This window comes from Rhea pennata, chromosome 10 (assembly GCF_028389875.1).
Source record: "Rhea pennata isolate bPtePen1 chromosome 10, bPtePen1.pri, whole genome shotgun sequence".
Taxonomy (NCBI): domain Eukaryota; kingdom Metazoa; phylum Chordata; class Aves; order Rheiformes; family Rheidae; genus Rhea; species Rhea pennata.
In genome coordinates, this window is record NC_084672.1 from 14,712,122 (window position 1) to 14,731,296 (window position 19,175).

General features: G+C 35.5%; 1 protein-coding gene across 1 annotated transcript in view; it reads right to left on the bottom strand.

Moving 5' to 3' along the window:
• WDR72 (WD repeat domain 72) overlaps nucleotides 1–19,175 on the bottom strand; it is a 115,649-nt gene that overhangs the window by 74,228 nt on the left and 22,246 nt on the right. Inside the window, exon 13 of the mRNA XM_062584032.1 lies at nucleotides 5,038–5,243. Coding sequence (XP_062440016.1) covers nucleotides 5,038–5,243 — 206 coding nt within the window. The remainder of the gene's footprint in view (nucleotides 1–5,037; nucleotides 5,244–19,175) is intronic.

Genomic DNA, 19,175 nt, shown 5'->3' on the forward strand with positions numbered 1-19,175 from the left:
TCCAAGCACTTAAACTAAAATACTGGTAAACTTCCTAAGGTAAGAGGCTACTAGAGCACCAGGAAAACAATTCCCAGAAATATCCAGCTTACGTGGATCAATGAAATCTTCATATGAACTGCTGAAGCATTTTTTCTTTAGTCTTCTACACAGCCCCAATTTTCAAAATAACTATGACTTAGAAGTATAATGAGTGCTAGTTCAAAAAAACACCATAAGCACAATCTAGTGTGTAGTCTATTGTAATTAAGACCAGTGATTCAATACCTATTGCTACTGGCCAGGTATCATAGCAACCCTGTGTCAGTGAATACTGCTAGAAAACTGTTCAGCCCCAGCAAGACTATGCTTCAGGAAAATCTACAATGGCACTACAGATTGTCAACATCTATGGGGGTTGTTACAGGGAGAACAATAAAGAAATCTGCTTTAAAAAAAACCTGCTTAGAAAATTGACAGGGATATGACAGAAGCAATAAAAAAGGAAAAAAAAAATACTGGTAAGAAGGAAAGATCATTTCTTGTCATTAGTCATGTAACTTATACTTCCATATCCTAATACTTATCCATAAGCTAGAGTTGAAATAACACTGCATTGCTAGTGCTTATATTCACAAAGTACTCTCTCATTGTTTACTAAAACTCGTGCATCATTTATCACCTGTATTAATCTGAAAAAAGAAACACAGCAACTTTTAAAATAGTATTTAAATTTCATACATAAACTCTAGATAGTCTCGTATAAATCTGCAAAAAAAGAAAAAACAGGTTACCATGAACAAGAACCCAATATTGATTTTTCTGCGGTGCAGTAAAGCATCTCCATTCTATTTGGCTGCTGTCAAAGCCACTCTTTAACAGCTGGAGTCAAATTGCACTATTTACAGCAAGAGCCCTTGTCAAGTGGACCATAAGTATTCTAACAATACACTATTCAAATGGCACTTTGCCACACAAATTGCTGACTTGATGAATACCCTATGTCAATGACTAAGGCCAATATAAAAGTTTCATTTTTATGAGAGGTTTTACATTCACATACTAAGTAAAGCTTTCCTGAAGCACTATTAAGCTATATATTTCAGGTCTTTTGGCTTGAAAATAATTAAAATCTGCTTAAATATATCAAGGGAATTTGACAACATTAATATGGATCTTGTGTTAACTGCATTTGTCACACTCAGCCGTTATTGGTACTCCCACTGGCACGTGCAGCACAATAAAAGAATTAAAATGGCCAAAACACCATGAAATCGAAGCATTCTGCTTTTGTATCTGGTGATTTACATGATGACAAATGTTTTGAAAGAAAGCCTTTGATGCTGGACTGTTATGCCAGGATATTTTTCTCCTTTTTTCTAAGGATAAAGGTACTATAACCTTTCAGACATTTTGTCTTAAATATAGTAATAATAACAAAAAAAATAAAGTAACATTAAAAATGGAGAGCTGAACCTTGTTTGCAGTCTTCACGGAGACTGTATCATTGTATGCAATAAGGATTACTTACAAGTGTAAAACCCACAGGACAGAACACCTACTCTTAACTTTCTATTACATAAACCTTTTAAAATTGAAATCTTAAACATTCTATGCTAAAATGTTAAGTCAGGAGTTAAATGAAGAAAAGGGAAAAAATTGATATCCAGTGCTTTAGAAAAAGTCAGTCAAACGTGCTGGTTATTTTTTAGTAAAATAGAAATGTTTTAAACAATATAGCGTTGTTCAATGTCTAATATACAATTTTCCAAAGAAACAAATCGATAATGAAATTATGTATGTATACACAAAGTCTTTAGTTAATCTAAAAGTTCTGTGTTAGTTTCATCAGTGAGGTCATTGTTCACAGAAAAATAGCATGAAGTGCTGAATCTCCCGATATCCATAGAATTACCAATAATTTCATGCAATCAGATTTCAGGAGACTATCTAAAAACATTTTAATACAACAACCAGAAAGAGTCAATATAGTACTTTTCAAAAAGTTAAAATGTATTCTGAATAAGAACTAAGAAAAATGATGGAGTTCGTTACAAGTCTCTTATAGTGTCAGCTATAAAAAGCCCTAGAGCTCTACACTCCCTTGGTGTAGCACACATTGGCTTCTTGGAATAGCATTATAAGGGGGCCCTCCATCGTCACAGTTTTGCTAGGTTACCTACACATTATATGTATAGCCCTGGCCTCTCACATCCCAATCTACAAAGCATGCTCTAACAGAGATGAAAGTGGGAAAAAGTGCCAGCTTGTAAAGGACAAAGTTTTTTTATTTTACTTTATTTTAAAGTGGCTTTCCAGCTGCAGATCTTCATATGGAGACATATGAAATATTTATTAGAGTATTAGACAAAATTAATGTGACTACAACAATGATAAAAGAAAGAGTGAAAAGAGAAGGTGAAAGAAAAGCTCTTTCAGTAGTAACTATTAGACCTCCCTATGACTATCAATTTTCTTTCAATAAAAAAAATCTTTATCTAGACAAGATAATTCACAAACAAAGTTTAAACATGAAAATAGGTATCTTATTGCAAAATCAGAACAGTTGAGGTATGTTTGATCAAGTAGTATGCTATAAATGCTATTAAGACTCCACTCCCACGCTATTGTGACATTGTTTTCAAATTAAAATTATAGTAATCCACAAAGCATATTAAATTTCCCATTTCATAAACAACCAAAAGCTAGTTCCTTATATTCCATGGGTAGCAAATTCTTTCCAATTACTTTGGCAAATTCATAAAAATTTCAATTACTAAAACTATGTTCCAAAGAAAATGATTAACTTTTTTTGTTGTTCCTCTTCTAAAATACAAGAAACTATTCCTTTTAGTAAAGTAACAGTGCAATCAGATTCTGTGTCGATGACTAACTCATGCACCATCTGCCCCACAAGACGCTCAGCAGGATTATGCTCTAATAAGACTTTTCAGCAAATGGCATCAAAAAACTTTAGAAATCAGACTAAGGTTAGTCAAAGGTCAAAGACAAACAAAGAGCTAAAAAATCATCAGTTTGAACTCAAAGGTATATTTAAATTTGCAAGTATAGTAAAGAAAAAAGACTAGAAGAGTCAGAACTAGGATTTGGATTAAGCTGTGCTTTATATCAGACTGCATTTTGGAAAAATAGTTTTTCAGGCACTACAATTAATAAAGTCAAAAAGTTAAAAGGCTAGGGAGCATTCAAAGGCTGTTTTTCATGCACTTGTGATTTAAAGGAGGCTTTTTCTTTTTATCATCTCATACTTGCAAGAGGGTATTTACGATCTAGTGTTGAGGATTAGTGGATGTGACTTCTGCTGTTATATCGCAAAGAACAGAATTCCCCAAATTCATTAATAAAAGCGATAGACATGAACAAACAATGAAGTCCCATTCTTAAGATACTTTATTATGAAGAACTCAATGAATACACTAGGTCTTGATAGGCAAATCAGGTATTAGAAAAAGGCATGTATCATTGCATTAGGAAGACTGTTGCCAGCAGGTCAAGGGAGGTGATCCTGCCCCTCTACTCAGCCCTGGGGAGGCCTCATCTCGAGTTCTGGGCTCCTCAGTACAAGAGAGACATATGGAGCTGCTGGAAAGAGTCCATCTTTGTAGCGTAGGGCTACAAAGATGATCAGAGGGCTGGAGCATCTGCCCTATGAGCACAAGCTGCGAGAGCTGGGCCTCTTCAGCCTGGGGAAGAGAAGACTGAGGGGGGATCTGATCAATGTCTACAAGTACCTGAAGGGAGGGTGTCAAGGGGACAGGGACAAGCTCTTTTCAGTTGTCCCGTGTGACAGGACAAGAGGCAATGGGCAGAAATTAAAGCACAGGAAGTTCCGCCTGAACGTGAGGAGAAATTTCTTCACTGTGAGAGTGACAGAGCACTGGAACAGGCTGCCCAGAGAGGTTGTGCAGTCTCCTCTGGAGATCTTCAAGGCCCGCCTGGATGCAACCGTCTAACACGCTCTAGGTAACCCTGCTGAGCAGTGAGGTTGGACTAGATGATCTCCAGAGGTCTCTTCCAACCTTACTGATTCTACCATTCTATGATTATCTTGCAGCCTAAATAAGGTAATACATACCTTATTGAATTTGAGATTTTGTTAAAATTGTGACAGTTTTAATAATTGCTTTTACACATAATGAATGCTTTCTATGTATTAACAAATAATTAATAGATGTGTGTGTGTGTGTATTTAAGGTACAAACAAATAAAATGGATACTGCATTTTCAACCTTTTCATTATCCGGTACCTCTGCACTTGCTTTTTCAGCTTTAATAGGACATTAATACCAGTTTCACTAGGAAGTTTACTTCAACCTCCCCTTCCTCCCAGAAAAATCACATCTTTTCTATTAGTTGCTATTATTTGCCTTGATTACTTCTGCGAAAAACAAACCTAGCACTGTCTGATTCCAAATCTCTCCCAAAGAGCATGATACCTGTTTGTGACACAGCATCTTATAAAGGAACAACACCATCCCCCTTTTAACCACTGAATTGCCGAATTTCACCACACCAATATAAACGAAGACAGACTCTCACACAGTTCTGCAACGATGTCCAGAGAAGACAAACACCCAATAAAAACTAGCACTGAATTACAACAGAAACCTGCACTTTTGCAGAACGACAATAGGGGAAAGGCCAATGGCTTAGAGCCGTAAGGTGTCTTTTCTAAAGGCTTTTCCATCTCAACTGATGAGTTTAATTTTTCTGAAGGTACTTGTTGATAGATGCAAAATCTAATGGCAGTCACAGGCTAGCAGCATAAGGAAATAGAATCTAAATGCAGGTGCCAAGGCCTTGAGAAAAGTCTTCTAAGATAACCTGCTGATAGCCTTAAGTAATTCCCCCATCTTCCCCATTTGTTTTGGGAAACAGAGTCAAGGCCACAGAAATTGAGCTGAAAGGATCAAGGCTTTACAAATTTAAAATCAAGTCGCTGCATTTTTATACAGGTTTACATATCAATAAAGATGAAAAGGTGAAGAATCTGGATCACAACTCATTGGTCCAAAATTCTCTGCTCTTCATTCTTACCTTATCAGATGTTTTCTCTGTATGAGTAAGATTGCAAGAGACCATGCCATGCTTGTAAGAGCTAGAGGGTTTGTATGCAGTATCTTTATTCCTTTTGGAATCTTGAGATATAGGAAGTAGAGCATCTGTCACTAAATATTCTGAATCTTCACTGGAAGTAAGAATTGCTTTTGCTGTTTCACCTGTTTCATGTCGTTCTAGTGTACCTAGAGAAAACACAGCAGAATGATTTTTTCAAGGAACTACACTACTTCATACATATTTCAGTGTAAATGTCACAGTATTAACATAGTATCTTTCATGTGAGCACACAAATCATGATTCTAAGTTTAGAGACAAACCAATTCCTCATTCTCTAACCCCTAAAAACATAGCTTAACATAAGGGTCTACTCCGCAGCATTACTACATTTAAAAAAATAAAAGCTTATTTTTTTCTAAAGAAATCACAGCAGCAAGTATGTCAGATTGCAAGAAACTTAAGATATTTTGTAAAAATGTGTGAATTCAGAAGCAATTTTCAAAACAGGCAGTAAAAGAAAAAGAAAGTAAAGGAAAACACCACTTGCCTTCTTTTCAAATCAGAGCACCATTTGTTTTCTTCTCACAAAGCCTTCAAACACATATATAGTATGTATATATATAAAAATGATAAATATGTATCTCACTAACACTGAACAATAACACATTCATGTAATATTTTAGTGCTGTCCTCTAGTGTTCTGGATTACAAATAGCAGGGGACAGATCAAAGTTTTCCTTCCATTCTCCACAACCATCTCTACCTTTGAAGCTTTTTAAACACATGAAAGTATTACATATAGAAATATTACTTACAGATAAATAGTCAAGAATATGAAGACAATGTTTAAGGGACTTTGTTTTTACCATTTGTGTGCCTCTAGGGAAATCGCTTCCTTTAAGTGTTACATCCAGATTATACACTGATGGGAGCGCTATTCTCCAAGTAAGAATTTTCCCCTCCCTCTTGCTTCTCCTTTCTCTATTTTCTTTTTCCACTTCTCATTTTTACTGTAGCGGTAAAAGTGGAACGTTTGCTTCACGCCTGCTCTTTATCTTCAGCTTTTGCTATTCTAGCCATAATGAAAAATTGCAGGGCTGAGAAATGAATCCATTTTTGACAGATGACCACTTTAAATCTTGTCTCTTCCTTCTTACTAAAGAATTTATTCTCTGACACATAAAGCAGCACCTACGAAGTTGAACTAGTCAAGAAAAGTAGATAATGTGATGCTGCTTACTTGTCTCATGGAGCAGGAGGCTGGGCTAGACCCTCAGTTTGACAGTCCCAAAGCAGGGCAAGCAGTAGAAGGCACAGTAGGAACCTCTTCTCTTCTAGGATCTCTGTGCTGTTTATGGTCAGATAGAAAGAACCACCTATTGATTTGCTCTGTTCCCCTCACCTTTAGAAAGGACACTTCCAACTAGATCTTTCTTTCCTTCTATTCGTATGTTCTAAATAAGGATACATGTATTTTTCTCTATGTGGTATTGACCTCACTAGAGCCAGAAGCTTTCCCCCCACACTTGGCAAAGCTTCATTTTCCCCCGCCTTCAGCTTTTTCACAGTACTCCAGAGACAAAACTTTAGAGAATGTAAATAGGACTTAAATATTTGAAATTTGCAGGATATATAACTCTGAACAACTGAAGCAAACAATCAGCTTTATTGGCAATGAAAAATTCAGATTCATTATTTCCTGCATTGTACTAGTCTTTTGACAAACATCATAAACCTAAGCACCACAATGTATACTAAGTTGCTGCATCTTTCAATTATAAAGTAGCATATGAAGTAGACATTACAAACCTTTGAGTTTGGCTTTTCTGCATCATATATTTCAACTATTCCTACTGCAGGAAATTAAAATCTCCAACTTTCTACTTATAATGAATGTTCATGACCTGAAGCTTATGTTATTTTGATAATAGTTCTTTATTTATGAGTACTAAAGCTATCTAAATGAGCTTGAATGTATTTTAAATGAACTCCTGGTATACACCATACATCTCCTACAGGAATTTAACTCACAGGAAACATGGCTGAGATTGTAAATCCTCTACATACCCTTTATCTCCAATATTTATTAAAAAACAGACAAAGAAGTAAATGTGTGATGTAATGATGTAAAATGCTTTTTCCCTTAAGTTTGAAATCACTGTAGCCTCAAGTAATCCAACACGAATTTTTCCTTCTTTCACAATTACCAGAAAAAAAGCATGTAGCAAGGTGCTAAAAATACTAGACTGGGACTGAGGGATCTCATACAACATATTTGTCTGCATGTGTGTGTGTGTATAGAATTTTCTGAAATTTTTTCTTTGAAACTCATGCCCCTCTTTCCACATTAGTATTACCTCTGTTACTCCAATGGTCAAGAGTTTACACTGAGCAGAAGTAATGCAACTGATTCTTTCTATCCCCGTTCAACTCAGTGGAATGCCACAGACTGCTAAAATACAGCATTGAAATGTGAAGGTCAGGCCCAGCTGTTTAACACGCAATTTTCTTACCCTATACCCAGGATCTGCAGCCAGTTCCAGGGACTATTACAGAACGGAATATTAACTGGACGAATAGAAAGTTGCTCAAGAACTACAACTCTACAGTCAGGCTGCCTATCAGTACTTCAAACAAAACTAGCTACGAAGTTCCCATCACAGTAGCATTTGAGTATAAGCATGAAAATAGTTATATTCATGAAAGCCTGTAAGGAAAGAATCATACAAGCTGTATTAGATATATCCATAGAATGTGTTCATGCACTTTTTGTAAGAGTATTAATAGTTAGCTTTGCAACCATCATAAGTAGACTGGAAATACTACAGTTGCTCATTCAGTACTATTTTGGACTAGGTAGGCAGTGTAGCCTTTTGTACTATAAACATATCCTATACCTCCACAGGTCCTCCTGCAACATTTAGGGCACAAGACTAATATAAGTCATGAAGAAAGTAGTTCTTCACACTTAAGGGATTGAACTAAGTTTTCTATACAACATAATACTGCAAGTCAACATGTCTGACAGACATTCTGACCCATACAATCAAAATAAATGGTGGGGGGTGGAGCAATTGTTGTTCCAGAAACACTTATCTTTTTAAAAAGACACAATATATTCCTAAAAAAAAATAATAATAGGACACAGCCTGTACATGCGATTATGAAAGGAGAGAGACACAACTCAAGACTGCAGTGTTTTAAAATCAGGTGAGCCCTAAAGCTTCTGATTGGGGAGCATAAAATAACAACGGATGAAGGGGAAATAGATAGGGTTTTCTACAGAGCAGCAATACCACAACTATGACCCCCTACTACACATACAAAATACAGGAAAAGAAAGTCTTTATCTCTCTAAAACTGTGACCATGGCAACCAAGTCTCAAGAACAGACAAGACTGGAGTATTTCACTCTCCAGGGCAGCTTTGCACCACCACATGTGACTGGCTAGAGATTGTTATGACATCTTATTCCTCTTCTGGACCAAGCACTACAAACTGGGTCTCTTGGTGTTAGAGCTGTCTATGCAGTTCTCTGGGTTCTCACTCAATGATGCATTTTTACCAAGGCAGGTCATGCATATTATCAAGTCTCAAGACAAGGTACTCACTTACATCACATGACCTGTTGTATCACCAGGTTCCAGTGCTTTCTGCTTGCTGTCACAGCTAAAGTATTGAAAAGATATCCTCAATATGGCAACGCTGCTATGACCTAGTAACTCAGCTGAATCTTAGTGTTAAGAATGATCTGTGCAAACAAAAATTTTTAAAATAAAATTAATTCTGAAACAAGTGCATCTAGTTAAGAACAAATCCTTTTCTTCAAATTTACTCGTAAGCAAAATAAACATCTTTCAGACCCAAGCTCATCTTTAATATTAGCAGTTTCCTGGAGTTTTATTTTCTGTCAAAATCTGTCTTTCCATAAATACACGTTGCATCTGAAGAGACTCTCATCCACTTCTTTTCTATGCAGGTAGAGTCAAATAAACTTCATGTTCGCCATTAGAAGATGCTTGAATTTTACAAATCTACAATACAGCTTCAAGATAGTGGTCGAGCATTTGGCCTGAAAGTTTTCTTAACTGCTACTTCTATCACTAATACCAATGGCCCAAGCTAGATAGAGCAAACATTGCATTAAATAAGCATACACTGTTCCATCCAACATCAAGACACAAATATAAATACAACCTACAAATACAGATGGGATGGATTAACCAAAAAACCCACAAAAAACCACTTAACTCTAAAACCCTCAGGATGTTTTACTGATAGTAACAGGTTAACAATTTAGATACACTAACTACAGCATGATATACAGAAGCATGCACAGCAGTAAACCATGAACAAAAGACTTGGCAGACACTCCATAGTGATTTTTCCATTTGGAGATTTTTGCAGAGCCCAGTCACTAAACATTACTGATGTCTTCTCCTGAAGACATTCTCAAAATATCATTAGCAAACTACTATCAGAATATCTACCTACTTTAAAGAAAGCAAAGAAGAAGAATATAAAGAAGACTTCTAAAATATCTCATATACAACACAGTTAGATATACATGCACAAAGAGCAGTTCTCCAGTTCTTGGCTCAATTTCTGCTACAGGCCTAGAGAAAGGCCATTACAGCTCCCCAGTTTTCTCTGGCTCCATCTAAGCTGTCTTAAAGGACAAAAACCCTGTAACAGGAACTATTGAAATACAGTAAGCGTGCTCAGTTGAGCTGAGTGGAAGTGGCCAGTTTCGAACTCAGGAAGAGATGTGGACAGTTTGTCTTACTACTTGAGACACAGAAGAAGAAAACACATCCATTAATGTCCAGAATTACATCCCTCCATGGGATTAATAAACTCTTTCTGACTGCACACACAATGCTCAAACAGTTCTCAATTCCTCTGTCTCTTTTTATATATCATCATACTTTATTATTAATAAAGAAAGAATAAAGATCAGCTATCACCTTTAACACAGGCATCCTCTTAAGCATGGACACACACAGCTAAATACCACTTACATTCATCTGGTATGTCAAGTACACAAAAATATCAGGCTATTCTCTGCATAAAGACATAGGTCCTTAACTTCCCTAGTTTTAGAAAACAGTGGCATTGCTTTTTACTTCTGAGACTTAAGGACTCAAGCTCCTCTACCTCTTATTATTATACATCACTAAGTATACACACTGAACAATGGCTCAAATTTACATAGAAAGAAAACAACATGAATTAGTCAGTGCAAGCTGGACTGACCTGATGCTTACAAGTGTAAAAGAAGATGCCATAGAAAAGGAAAAAAATTAAATCTTAACTAAAAGGCTGATAAATTAAAGTGCTTCCATAACAAAGTGTGTGTGTGTGTGTGTGTGTGTGTATTCTTCTTTAAGACTTATTTTCAATTTTTCACATTTTCATCCAAGAAATAAGTTCTCTTTTAGAAATGGATTCAGGCAATAGTATAAAATGTTCAGTGAAACTGCAATAAGATTGCAACTTTCAACCACACTGCATCATTCAATGCGTGTTGTCATGTGCGTATTTTATCATTTGCATTGTGTTTTATCTTTAATATGCTTTGACTTTCCACACAGAACTACTGCTTTCTTAGAGAAAGATTGTCTAAAGCAGAAAAAGCTTGTTTCATGTCACATTGTATCTCCCTAGAGCTACAGCACTCCTAGCCCAAGGTGTTGTCTCAGTTCAAAAGTGCATATACAGGTTAACCAACTCCCTGCAGGTTCTCCCTTTCTCTAAGGGCACCTTAATGCAAAGGGAGAGAAGGGAAGGAGAAATCAAGAAGGCCTAAGCCCATGTGGTGTCTGCCCTGACTATTAATGCTGAAGGTCAGACCATGACCTAAGAACAAAACAGCTAAATCACTAGAGCCTTTTTCCAAATATGAAAAGCTCCCTTCAGGGGAGATAAGCCTTTCACAGTCTTCAATTATCTCCTTGGAGTAATGCAACTGGGTACTTAATATCTGAGCCATACTTTTGTAAGGGCTGTTCTTTAGTTTTATGTAAACAATGAAATTATGTACAGTAACTTTTTTAGAAAGATCACTCTTAGAAAGATCAAATGAAACAGATTTGGGCTATTATCAGAAAAAGCATGAAATAAACCAAAGTGTGATTTTTTTTTGTATGAACAAGCTTATATTTCAGCCATATCTTGAGTGCATTCATGGACATGTACCTGATTCAGAACAAATCTCTTGTTTAAAAGATGCACTTACCAATATTACTTTGTGTAATTCTAAAATGAAGAAAGCAAAGATATTATGTGGGTGTGAACGTTTGTGTGGTCTCCGAATGTGCATACAAGCCAATGACTGAATGATAGCAGAACAATAAAAGCTTAGTACACATTTTCTGAAGCATAGGTTAGACTGAAACAGGATAGAAATTTTACTCAAACTTTAGACTATCTTGGAAAGAAAAACAAAAATTAATCAAGCAATCTGTCATATACTTTATTTCACTGAAAATCTGGCTTCTCTGAAACCCTCCTACCACTTTGCTATTTTTATTAAAATAAATTATAGCAATCTGATCACAAGCTTATTGAACTTGTATTATTGAAAAGTCTAACAAGAGTTGACTATAACTACAGCATAGGCATTTTTATCAAGTAACATCTATCACAGAATTTGGCCACTTGGTACTTCTGAAGATTTATGGTTTATCATCAGCAGAGATGAAGTTCATTGCCTTGCTCACATGAACTGCATAGAGATCGACCTGATGCCCTTTCCTAACAAAACCATGCCACAGTTACTGCATCTTGCTTCTGCAAACACAGAAATGATGTGGATTTCTGATAAGGGGCATGGGACCCTGTAGGCAAAGTTTGTTAGCTAGGGGAAAGCAAACAAATAGACTCTAACAAACTTAATATTAATAGACCCTTTTGCTCCCAAGCATGTAGTATGGCAGCATGTAAAAAGAGTATTTTCCTGTATTTATATGGCATGGCTCATAAGAATTACAGAAAGAGCAACAAATCTAGAACAGTTTTGCATCAGCCCAGATCCTTAGGCTATACAGATTGTATTGTGTGTGTGTGTGGGGGGGGGGGGGGAAACAGATCACTAGACTCTTGACCATAGCTACACCACAGCATCCAGCATACAAAAAGCAACAACGGGATTTATCAGCTTGGCCATACTCGCTCAAGTCTAAATCTGACCAACAACCTGAAGAGAGAAAAAGAGAAGAAAAAGGGAAAATGAAAGACACTGAAAGACTAAATCAAATTTTGCAAAGACTAAAGAGTCACAGGGGAGCAATTATGGTTACTTCTACAATTACCTAGGCATAAATGTATATTAAATTAATGACCAAGTTGACTGATACTGTTCTGAAGGTTTAATAAAACTGGAAAAGCAAACCATTTCCTCAAAATCATTGGATGGGATCTAGAGTGTAGTTTTCTAACCAGTTTAATTAATAATTTCTTTCCAAAACAGAAAAGCTGTCATACTAAATTAGGGTATCTAAAAGAAATGCTGTATCACCACTTTTATTATGTTGCAGAATATCAAGGTTAATGACACTATTTTAAGTAGTACCTACCTAAAAAAAAAAAAAAAAAACTTAAAAAATGATTGCAAGGTTTACTTGTCAATAGTTTCCTTCTCATTTTCCTGAATGTACTGCTTTCACAAATTACTAGCCACTAGAAAGTAAAAATATTGCTCTAAGAACCCTATGAACCAAAACAAACTTTTTCAACAGACTGCAGTTTGAGACCTGTGTTTGTAACATTTTACTCTAGCCATAAAGACTAGATCAGTCACTTCCTGGTGACTTCCCTTAGCACTGCATCACCTACACCATAAAAAAAAAAATGGATTTCAGTAAGATGATACAGAACATTTTCCTTCTTCCAAATGGGATGCAAGACCAAATATATTTCTAATTACACCAGAATATCATCATAGGGTACCAGCAAGACAATCACAATACATTTATTTTTACTGAAGTTCAACCACCAAATTATGATGTAAGTTTATTGCTTCAACTTTGATGTTTTAATGTTTGGAGATATCAGTAAACTCCCTAGTTATACACACAAATTTTGCAACTACATTTGATGCCGTTTTAGAATTTACCATAGGCTTAGGAAACATTTTTTGTTGGCACAAATTATAAATATATTGGTGCACATATAACCACCTAACAATTACCTTACAATAATTGAAACTGTTCCAGTATGTTTGCTTGCCAATATGATCAAAAGTTTGATCTATAATATCACTAAGTGTAATTTCATTTTTCCCACAGCAAGGATGCTTCTAAAATAGAAGCGCTCTTACACAACAGTTTGAACTAATGAATACAGCATTAAAACTGCAGAAAATATATTCAGAGCATTTTTGATTTTTTTTTTTTTAGTTTTGTGATGAAAAATGATCATACAGACAGATTTAACTAAAGGAGAGCATTGCACATGTTGGTGCTGCCAAATTAAAAAACCTCTAAAAAAAATAAGTCAATACTTGCACTAAAGTTGTCCATATTTGACAAGTAGCATATGTTGTATTTTTAACTTCTCAGCAAAAACTGTTCAAACTCTGTTAAGAGCCACAAGACATTCATAAAATCTTCGTAACTTGAAGCATGACTCAAAATTGAACCTAGCACTTCCATGAAGTACACTGTCAGTGCTGATGCCTTTCCCACCACAATGGCAGTTTTAACTGGAGCAGGACTAATGCACCAGCAGTGTCACCTCAGTTTGTTCATGCAACACAGTTCTATACAGAGTCTAGGCTATATGATGACAGAGTCAATCTCACTATCATGAAAAGAAGTGATAATCTTTTCACTTTGCTCTACAAAAATATCTAATTACACACAGGTAGAAAATTTTACATCAACATAATGCTACGGCTGCAAAGTCAGGAAACAAAAGCACAGAATCTCTCTGAATTAAGGTAACTAGAACTGTTTTATCCAAGTCTCTGGTGCGTTATACATTAAAAATTTAGTTTTCAAATTACATAACATCTGGAGTGTACTAAGAATGGTCCCAAAGGACATAATGGAGGAATTTGTCATTTGTAGTATTCCTCTTGCTTAAATGCAGAAGTTAGAAGCAGAAACAATCATAATGCACCTGACAGTGACATTGTAGAAATACTATTACTGTGATAACCTAAATGAAAAAAAATATGAAAAAGTTAAGTTTGATATTCAAAACAGGATTTGAATAACATGGTACAAAGAAAGAACATACTGAACAGTGTCCAAAATATTTAATAGACATTTATTTACTAATTACCTGCAAGAGTAGAGATGCATGAAAAACATAAGGCAAAAGCAGAAGTAGCATGAATTAAGTTTACACAACTGGTCTCAGAGCTTTTCAAAGCTTCACTTTAAAAACTTGTCTTCTGTGTAGTCACATAACTAATGTAAGATTTTTTTCTTCTATAACTCAACTTTATATGGAAAATTATGGTTATTTCTTTTGTTATTTTGATAAACTTAATTGCCTTGAATGTAATTAAATGGTACTAAGCATCAATAAGAAAGAGGTAAGGACCCATAAACAATTCAGGTGAGGATACTCAAGAGAAGAAAAAACAAGATCAGGTACTTAATAAAAAGCTTATTACAAAATTTATACTTAAGTATCTCATGAAATATGTTTTCCAGCAATGCAAATTTCAAGTAGATACAGTAAAATCAGTGCTATCAACAGAAATGGACAGTATACCAAAATTGCTACAATCTCCACAGCTCCTATAGAGATTGTTAGTACAAGGTGGGATTTTTTTTTTAAGTTAGAAAACAATGAATAATTTAACTAAAATTTATTTTTAAAATGCATTTATTATTTTCAGTCACCAGCTAAATTGATTTTCTTGGTCCTGAAGGATTAGGTGATCCTTCAGATTATTCAGTGCTCTTGCAAAATTAAGAAATCTGGTCTCATACATAAAAAGCAAAATTAGGCCAAATCCTTATGAAATGACACAAAGTTTACAGACATCACAAAACACCAAAGCACTTGTATAAAATAATTAAGTAGTAAAAAATTACAGTGATACTATTTCAACAACATGTGAAAGCATCCAGAACAGCCAGCTCTGAAAGCAGTCCAAGGCTGTGGTTTCGTATTTTGGACAAATTTCTGATCACACTGGGTTCTATCTACACGAAAACTACGAATGCAAGTGAGCTGTACCTATACTTGAATTACTGTTATTGTTTATGCTGTATTAGGATTAATTTCACTATGGAAGGAAGTCCCCCAAAATTACATTTCCTGGATAAACAAAAAAAGTATAGCTAAAATAAAATTAACTTTGAATATTACTATTGGAATAAAAAGTTTGATTAAACTATGCTTGTTATCTACCTTTAATAAATGGCAGCAAGAAACACTGCTTTAATGTCTGTCTCTGTTCTTCTCCTACTCTCAATATGTATTAGATAGAATGATTGCTCTGTAGACATGTTGCTGTATGTTGTAACATCAGGAAAAACAAACACAAATCACTTATTATTGCAGTCCTTCTCATACTGATATTTGCCATTAAGAAAAAAATAAAGATGCCAACTACCAAGAATACAAAAAAAGCAATATAGATAACTGAACTAATTTCCCTACTGAGGAGTATTTTAAGTGGTGACAATATTTGAAAAGATTATCTGCACTTAAATTAGAAAAAAATTTGTTATTGATTTTCGTATTTGTCTTCCAGTACAGAGATTTGGAACATACCCCGTACACAGGCTACGTTCCAAGTGTTTTATATTATATTGTCATAGAAAAGATTCTGCTGTAATGGGAAGTAGCCACGCTCCTATATTACAATCTAGATAAAATGTATTAAATTGTATAGATACTAGTTCATAGCTTCTTTACTGTTTTGCATATCACTACCCATACATATATCTAACAGTAGCATTTAGTTTAGTATAAAATCATTTTACTTTGTTCTGTAAATTGAAAAACTAAAAGGATAGGATTCAATTAATCTTATTCTGAACTTGTACTAGCAGCAATTACCTCCTTATTGCTTGTTTAAGACTCCCATGAAGTCAATATGGAAAAAATAAGCACTTTTGCCTATTTCTGCTTCCTTCTGTTCACTATAAAAACAGCCTAGATAATTAGGTTCAGGGGTAGATGTCTTAATTTAGATAAGGTGAATTCCACTTGAAGTCAGCTATCCTCTTGGTGTTCAATAAATTTTACTAAGTACAGTAATAGCAATATTAAAAATGCCTAATCATTTGGAATAAAAGCACTCATATTCATCAGTAACATCCCGCTTATCACGTAAGATGACTAATCTTTGGCAATCTAATGAAAACAAGCTACAATAAGTTGTACATAGAGAAATACTGACTTAGATTTTTCATCTGTATAACAATTTTTCTTCCATCCTACTTATATTTGCTTTAATGTTATTCTGTCAAATATAAAAAAACCTATCATAAAAGCCAGCTACAACGCATCTTAAATACTTCACAAACTTCAGAACATCCTTTGAAAAAAAGATCAACTTTGTCACAAGAAACTGGAAGATAAACTATTATGCACAGCAATCTTTCACTTGTTTGCAGGGTCATCCTCTTAATTACCAGGGAAAAGGATGATTCTGGAGCTAAATAGGTACAACGGAAAGAATCAGAATCCAGATACCCCTAAACTTTTGTCAAGTCATCTGTCAGATTCTACAGTGCTGACTCTACACTAGTATAAATATTGAGATATTCACAGAAGTTCCTTAATCCGTATCCTGAAACATAAACAGACTATTTTCCCAGTTGTCCATTAACTCTAGCACAATAAAACTGTTCAAACTTCTTAAGAACGCAAACTGTAATGCAAAAATCTGACAAAATCAGGTCTTCCAGTGAATTTCACTTAAAGAGTTAATGAAGTCATGACACCATGTACAGCCAGAAAAAAAAATGTATGCTTTTGACCACAGAAACAGATGCAGCTTTCTTACATGCATTACCATAATGAAAATCAAGAACACACACGTCACACCAGACTTTATCCTGTCAAGGACCTGTAACTGCAGACATGGGCTACTAATGCAAGTCTGCTCACTCAAACACAACCCATAATGAAACACTCCTTTGTTTCTGCAGAGACCTCAAGACTGCGATGCCGTATATATCTTTCCCATATATCTGAGAGAGAGTTTGGACATTGCTGTCTGCCTGGCACTCATATCCACATAGCTCTTGATCTAGGTCAGGCCAATTTCAAGGATCAATGCCACGACCTCTCATGTTCTGCTACAGTACAGTGTAGTTAATTTAATGTAAATTATATCTATCTAGTAGGATTTCCCAGGCATTCTCCCTACACGGCATCTTTCAACTACCAGTGCAGAATATGAACAAGGAAGAAAAAATTAAATTGTCCATTGCTAATACAGCAAATAACTGCAGCCCTCATGTTCCAGCTACTCTTTAAAGCTGGAGATTATTGCTCTCATTCCTGCTTGTTGACACTATCAGAAAAATACTTCAACATCTGCAGCCATTTTAAATCTGTAATATACACGCACATCAGCATTCATTTTATTCCCATGTCTTGGAATAGGTTTTTTTTTTCTTTTTTCGGTAAAAGACAGCTAAAAGTACACCGATTTTTGACTCTGTGGTACCATTACAATACTATGCTATTCAATCTTCCTGGCTTACAAAGAATTCACTACACTTTTCCATGATGTTATCTAGCTATACTAGAACAAAGCTTGATCCGTGTAAAGTGTGATTCTGTCTCCTTTCCAGTCCTCTTAACTTCTTTGAGATGTCTTGGTCATTATATGGCAAGGGAAAAGATTAGGGCTTTTATCACTGAGTGCAGTAATCTGCATTTTAGCTAGGCATCTCTGCAGGACTTTTAAGATTTGAAGTCATTTTTCTTGTTGCTAAGCTCACACAGCAGCAGCGTTAGATTCACTCCACGGTATCTACTTTCCGTGAACTCAGGATACAAATGATTGTTATCTACTGAAGAATCATCTCATTGCTCCACACTCTGAAGGTGAAAGTATCCTCACTGTTGAGAGTGACTTCAAAGCCCCGATGCCCTAAGTATCATTTAATCCTGGTAAGGTATCTTTCAAACAGTGCAATGAGCTGCCCTTCTCTGCCAACACACACAGAACTGCCATTCTCTTCACTCAGCTCTACTCAGAGGCAGTCCTTTAAATCAACAGCCCAGAGTTTCAACTCAGGTTTGACAAGAGTAAATTATTCAGTGTTTAATTACTTTGCCCAACAACTTGGTAGATTCTGTGATCTGTCAACACTTTCTCCTTAATAGGTGTTCCACAAAGTAGTAATAACATTACTGAAGGCTGAAAAGGTAAGTATCTGGGAGCAAACTTGCACTATTTTTTCTTAAGCATGAAATATTGTAATGACAAATCAAGTCTTCAGAATTTTCAAATACAGACTTTCCTTACAAAATCTTTAAAAAAAATAGTAACAATTTATTTAAAAATGTGAAATAACTGAAATAAACTTCCTTCTCAGTGCATGTGATGCAATAGAACAGGTAGGAACAATTCTGTTCTACATTCTGCTATACTACTGTTGGCATTTCAGTGAAAAACAAGCTCTACTAAGATAAGGCTTTATATGAATGTCTACTTCTGCAAGATTCCTTTATAGCTGTACAAATAAGTTTTGTCAATAACTTCAACTTAACTTTTTGTACTATGATAGATTATATTACATTCTATCACATCCTTAACATAGCTGTTCTGACTCGAAGTTTTTTTTTCTTTTTTAAATGAAATTGTTTTATCAACATGCCATGGTGTCTGAGCTTCCCTGAAATGTAATTTCTTGTCAACAGGTCCATTAAGATTTAGCCACCCTGTGGCAGAGGATTATGATTAGTGGTGCTAAGTCTAGGTGGAGGCCTGTAGCTAGCAGAGTCCCCAGGGCTCAGTACTGGGTCCCATCCTGTTCAACTTTTTCATCAATGACCTGGATGAGGGGACAGAGTGCCTCATCAGCAAGTTTGCTGATGATACCAAGCTAAGAGGTGCACCTCCACTGATGCACCTGAAAGGCAACACAGCTCTCAGAGAGCTCAACAGGCTGGAGAGATGGGCAGAGAGG